Source organism: Salvia splendens, chromosome 4 (assembly GCF_004379255.2).
Source record: "Salvia splendens isolate huo1 chromosome 4, SspV2, whole genome shotgun sequence".
Lineage (NCBI taxonomy): Eukaryota > Viridiplantae > Streptophyta > Magnoliopsida > Lamiales > Lamiaceae > Salvia > Salvia splendens.
The window spans coordinates 29,743,084-29,749,031 of record NC_056035.1 but is presented as its reverse complement, the minus strand read 5'-3'; the positions used below and the strand labels follow the sequence as shown (position 1 = coordinate 29,749,031).

General features: G+C 42.9%; 1 protein-coding gene across 1 annotated transcript; it reads right to left on the bottom strand.

Moving 5' to 3' along the window:
* Positions 1–838: 838 nt before the first annotated feature.
* LOC121799375 (cellulose synthase A catalytic subunit 7 [UDP-forming]-like) lies at positions 839–4,937 on the bottom strand. The gene is made up of 11 exons (XM_042198724.1): positions 4,713–4,937; positions 4,449–4,644; positions 4,098–4,394; positions 3,936–4,023; positions 3,237–3,849; positions 2,898–3,161; positions 2,611–2,823; positions 2,349–2,535; positions 2,080–2,276; positions 1,636–1,989; positions 839–1,557 (listed from the first exon to the last, which is right to left on the bottom strand). The coding sequence occupies exons 1-11, from the start codon at positions 4,785–4,787 to the stop codon at positions 976–978; spliced, it is 3,066 nt and encodes a 1,021-aa protein (XP_042054658.1). The 5' UTR covers positions 4,788–4,937; the 3' UTR covers positions 839–975.
* Between the last annotated feature and the right edge of the window lie 1,011 nt (positions 4,938–5,948).

Sequence of the window (5,948 nt, the reverse complement as noted above, 5' to 3'; positions counted from 1 at the left end):
GATGACTTGTAAAATAATTTTGTAAATATAGTAGTAGTTTTAGTTGATTTGTAAAATATTGTTGCAGATACAGGAAGGAATATCTATGTAATCTTGTTGTTCCACAATACAATTATGTATATATTGATATTTTTCAAAAAAGAAAAAAGAAAAAAAGAATGATGTTGAATTGTTAACTTCAAGTGCTCCAAAATCCAAATAACTAGGTCTATTGTGAACCAAGAAAGAATCATTGTTGCAAGTGAGAGGGAAAATCCAACAAAATTGAAATGGGAGTCATGAGATTATTCTTTGACGATTTCAACACATGGAGATTCATCGAAAATAGTTATCTTTTGGCTGCTCGCAAAAATTTTAAAGATATTACATATTGAATATTTTAATACTCCCTTCATCCCTAACTAAATGTCCACATTTACTTGAACTTTAAGAAAATATAAAGAAAAGTGGGTTGAAACAATGAGACAAGTTCCTTTTGTCTCGGTGGCAGTAGGAATTCGTATGTACTTCTACTAGGCCCAATATTTGCGTTGTTGTTAACATGGTAGCAAAATATCAACATGTTTTGTTGTTATTGGCCAAAGACATGGATTGCAAAAATGTGTGATTTTAAATTAATAAAAATTAGAATGAAAATTAATTAATGTTTCGTTAATTAAAGAACATTTGTCAACTTCGAAAAACGTACATAGGAATCCGATCCCAATCAGTTGAACATGCAATTGCACAAACATATAAATACTTCAAAGCTTAGTCTATGAGCATACTTTCATCATAATCATGCATATACGTTCGCACACACACAACACAACACAACACACGCACGCATACACATACGTTTCAACCATCAATTCAAAACCTTTTTTCACTCGATCTATATGTATGTGACTAAAGAAAATACCGATTAAAGTACAAAAAAAGATGGGAAATCGGTGTTCCAACTGCGTACAAAATTCATGAGTGTGGGAAAAGAAATCAGCAATTGATCCCACATTTGTTTGTATCAGGACCCTTAGTCCTGAGTATGAATGGATCAATCCTGACCCAAAGCAATGAGAAAATGGAGGCAAGAAGGATAGACCATATGACAACAATGGTGGGAGTCCTGTTCTGCTTTCCCATCAACCCCTTGAGGAATGGATAAAGATGCACGATGACCCAGAAGGCGAAGAAGAGCTTTCCAAAGAGAGGGCCCCACGATTGGTAGCCGTTGTTGATGGCATCAGATATCCCAGCCACCACCCCCACCAAGTTTATGATGAGGATGGTGGTTGGTGGGATGAGCAACGTGGTCCACTTGAAGGCGTACAGCTCGCTGAAGTCCTCATCGTCTGACGCCTTAGACGTGACCGTGAAGTTGGTGTCTATCCCCGCCAGCACCTTCAACACCCCCTGGATCACCGCAAATAGATGTGCCGATATGCCTCCAATCACCCAGAACTGCTCGTTCCTCCACCACTCCTCGATGCTCACCCCGCTCCACCTCAGCTCCAGGATCCCTGTGATGAAGATGGACAGGAACAGCGCGATGAAGAAGAGGCTCGCGAAAGTGCTTATCTGGATCACAATCAATTTCATTGTTATATATACGAGTACAATATTTATTTATTTATACCATACCATACCATACCATACCTCTGGCATTATGAATTTTCCTGTGAGTAAGCAGATGGCTGGGAGTGTGCAGTAGGCCAGTAGGGGCAGAGCAGTGAAGGGATAGACGGTGGTGTTGACGTATGCAAACCGCTCCAGCCACTTGAGCTTGCCCTCCTTGTGACCGTACAAGAGGGGGCTGTGGTGACTGAAGAAGATCTCCACTGATCCCAGGGCCCACCGCAGCACCTGGTTCAGACGGTCCGACAGATTTATTGGAGCTGATCCCTTGAATGCAGGCCTCTTAGGCATACAGTAGATTGACCTCCACCCGCGGCAGTGCATCTTGAATCCTGTCAGGATATCCTCTGTGATTGACCCGTAGATCCACCCTAACTAAAGTAGTCATGATCGATTGATCAACAAATAAGTTCAAGTTAGTATTTATTCTGTGAAGTGGAGTAGTATTTATCTGTGTTACGTTACCTCTAAGCCCCATTCTGTTTTGTCTTCATATCCGCAGCTTATCACATGGATGGCTTCCTTGAGCAGAGCTGCAGGGCTGGAAGAAGGTGGTACGCCGCCTTCCACCATCAGAGTCGAGGTCACAAATATGGGCGACTGCCCGAATTTCTTCTCAAAGTTCATCTGCGACTTGAGGACCTCCTTGTCGTCTTCAAATCCTGCACTTGTTTCTGTTGGTTAAGAAATATCATGATGACTTGAATGGTCAATAAATAGAGAAACAAACACACCTTGAACATCTGCTTCTCCGTGTGGGATCTTCTTGTGGCGGCGTCCGAAGCAGCAGTCGCAGCTCACCATCTTCGGCCTCTTACGCCCCTTTGGAGGATCGTAGCCGTACAATGCTTGTCTCCTAAACACGCATCCTGTTCCCACATACACTGGGCCTTGAATCCCATCAAGACCTTTCATGTTGATCTGTAAAAACAAAACAAAAATGAATTTACTAACAGTATGTATGTTGTGGGGAAAATGAATTTACTACTAACTTACATCGAAAAACACGGTGTTTCTATTGGCATATCGGTCGTGTCTGTCAATGCCATCAAATCTCTGAGGGAATTGCACATAACAGACCTTCTTCCCAACCTGTGGATCCATCAAGAAGCACATGGCTTCTCTCACAGCCTTGCTGTTGTTGATGTAGTGATCGCAATCCAAGTTGAGCATGAAGGGGGCATTGGTCAGAACACCGGCAACACGAATCTACAAACACAATAATTAGAGTATATACAATATATATGGAGTAACAAAGTAGAATGTGTGTGTGATATCTTTACCAGAGAATTCATGGCGCCAGCTTTCTTGTGATGCTGGAAGCCCGGCCTCTTCTCACGGGAGACGTAGACGAGGCGAGGAAGCTCGTGGCCTTCGACATCAAGCCCCCCATTCTGGCCTAGAAACACTTGAATCATACCAGGATGATCTTTGGTGTTGTTGCCCGGCCAGGGCGTCCCATCTTGCATGATCCATCCTCCCGGGGGCACCTTGGTCGCCTTAGCCACCATTGCGTTTATCCTCACCTTGAACTCCTCGTATTCTCTCTGTGTGATTGTGTGATCAGTAACACAACAAATTAAATTAATTAACACTATTAGTAATAGTAGTGCTTTCTTTACCTTCATAGCTCTTCTCTCCTTGACAAAAGTTGGCTGCACTTTGTCCTTGAGATAGTCCACCTTCTCAGAAAAGTACCATTCGGGCGCTCGAGGCTCGATGGTGAATTTCTTGCAAAAGGGCACCCATTTCCTGGCGAACTCGGCGGTCTCAGAGAGGGCCTCGAAGGTGCACATGGAAGCACCATCATCAGAGATGTAGCAAGATATTTTGTCAACAGGATAATCCACAGCCAGTATGGAAAGCACAGTGTTTGCGGTAACGAGAGGCGGCTCCTTCAACGGGTCCACCGTACTGACGAATATGTCGACAGGGGCTAGCATGTTAGGCTCACCCTCTCTCTCATACCTGAGGGAGAGGCGGTCGAGGTAGGTCTCGCGATCGATGGGGAACCATTTGGGGAACTGGTCGAGGATCCAGGAGAGGGCGAACCAGATCTCGCAGACGATGGAGGTGAGCCAGAGGCCGATGGCGTCATGCACCGGGTTCAAGATCCGATAGCGGAGGAACAGGGCCAGCACCACAAGGCGGGTAACGATTACCATGCGGTAAGGGTTGATCTTGCTCGAAGCAATTGGCACTTTCCGTGACAGTGGCTGCCGCGCCTCGTCTATACTGTAAGTAAATATTAGTAGTAGTATACAAATTAGTATGGAGTAATTAAATTTGCACAAGAGTAATTAAATTGTAGGAGGACTGACATGGCCATGTCAGGATCTGCTAAATCATCATATTCATCCATTCTCTCCTTCAATACCAAATCTTTCCTATCATCCCATCTTCCACTTGCTGCAAAATTCATGTAGGAGTATTTATGTATATGAAGTAGTAACAAAACATATATATATATATATTAGTTATACCATGATCATCGGTGACGGGATGCACCCGCTTATGCAAAGTGGTCCCCATTTGATCTCCATAGGTTGAAATGGGGAACTCTCCGCTGACCGGACGGGAGCGGCCGCCAGAGATAACCGGTGGATACTGGGCGTTTATGTTTATATCGTCATGATCTTCATGGCCTCTCCCATAGCTCATCTTACCATGAAGCATCGCTTCAGCAATATCAGTGTTCTTTTTGTGCTCATCAATGTTGAATTCATGCTCGATGTCGTCAGTGTCCTCCTCCTCGTCGTCTCCCTCAACCCGAGGGCTCCCTGCAAATTAATAATTAGGCCTACATATAATTAATTTAGTACTCTATTACTTGCCTTTGAGGCGCTTGTATCTGGTTTTGCACTGTGGGCAAAGCTGGCTGCCCTCTCTCCTCTCGTACTCGTAGCAAGGCCGGCACACTGGGAACCCGCATTCGTTGCACGCAACAAACAGCTCTCCCTCCACCGTTAGCCCCATCTCGTCCCCGCATATCTCGCATACTTGCCCGCTCAACTTCTTCAAAGGCTTAGGCTGCACAAATAATATAATCTCTCATTTTAATAAATATAAATACTACTACTACTACTAAGTTTACTTACCTCTTCATGGCCGTGGATGACGACGAGCTCGTTCCGGTTGTGGGAACCGGCCACCAGCCCTGCGCTGGCTTCCATTGTAATTGTGTGTGTAGATAGATCTCAAGTTTCCAATCGATCGAATATATTTAACTTTACAAGCTACGAAAGTGTATGTGTGTGCGTGGAGGGTTGCTTGCTGTTGGTTGCAGAGTCTCCATTGCCTCCAACTTAAGCTTCTTTTGTTTCAACCACCTTTCTCTTTCATCTTCCACCAAACTTATACACACCAAATTACACACCAAAACATACCATACTCTGATACGAAATTTATTATTAACTTTTAATTATAGATCGTGAATTCCACCGACTACCTTCTCCGATCTTTTAATTAATTGGAACTTGGGCTTTGTTGTTTAGTGTTTGGGCCGGCAGGTGGGAGTAATAATGTTAGACTGGAAATTCAACTTGGGCTGTTGGTTTAAGTAAGAAGATTGGGCTGGAGTTTTAGTATGTGGGCTACGAATAAAATTTCAGAACGAAGAAAGACCAAAGGAATAGGATTTTGGGAATAAGATGAATATCACATAAGATGCATGCTTTGTTTTTAATTTTCTAAAATCGTGACTTTCACGTGCTATGTTCTTTCAATAACGTGATTTTTGCATGTTATTTTAAAGCCAGAGTGGAAAATCGAGTTGAGAAAGTAAGCATGGGCTTTTTTAAAAAAATTAAGGATTATGTCCTAAGTAAATTTGATATGAAATGCGAGGTGGAGTATGTTTATTATGTCGTGTTTTGTTTTTTATGGAACCTATCTAGAGTGGTTTTTTCATGTATAGTTAATCAAATTTGGGTCTGGGTGTAGGGTGAACCCTACTTAGGCTAGTGTACACTGATGGTAAATCGTGCACCATCTTTCCAGTTGGCCGGTCTAGTGACTTGGAATGTGACCACATTCACTGTCATGTATAGTTCAAATATGATTGATATTTATGGATAATGGGTCGCGCCACCATGTTTTTACGATGGAAATGATTTTGGTGTCTCGGGCTCTTTCTAAAGTTAAAACCATGAGGTCACTTAATGGTGACATGATAAATAATTTTGAGAAAATATTTTCGGCATAAGTCCAATGAGTGCATCAAGTACTCAGTCATGCATGTGTTTTATGAATGTGCAAGTTGAGTTGTGACGAGCGTGCTGCGTTAAGCAAGGCCTATACGAAGTTGTCTAGTTAAAAGTTCTGAATGTGTTATG

Bases quoted from the DNA above. Each gene is read 5' to 3' on its own strand.
- LOC121799375 (XM_042198724.1), bottom strand. From the start codon at position 4,787: ATGGAAGCCAGCGCAGGGCTGGTGGCCGGTTCCCACAACCGGAACGAG. The intron at 4,024-4,097 runs GTATAACTAATA...TGAATTTTGCAG, and splicing joins TCCCGTCACCGATGATCATG to CAAGTGGAAGATGGGATGAT. The intron at 3,850-3,935 runs GTCAGTCCTCCT...ATTTACTTACAG, and splicing joins GCAGATCCTGACATGGCCAT to TATAGACGAGGCGCGGCAGC.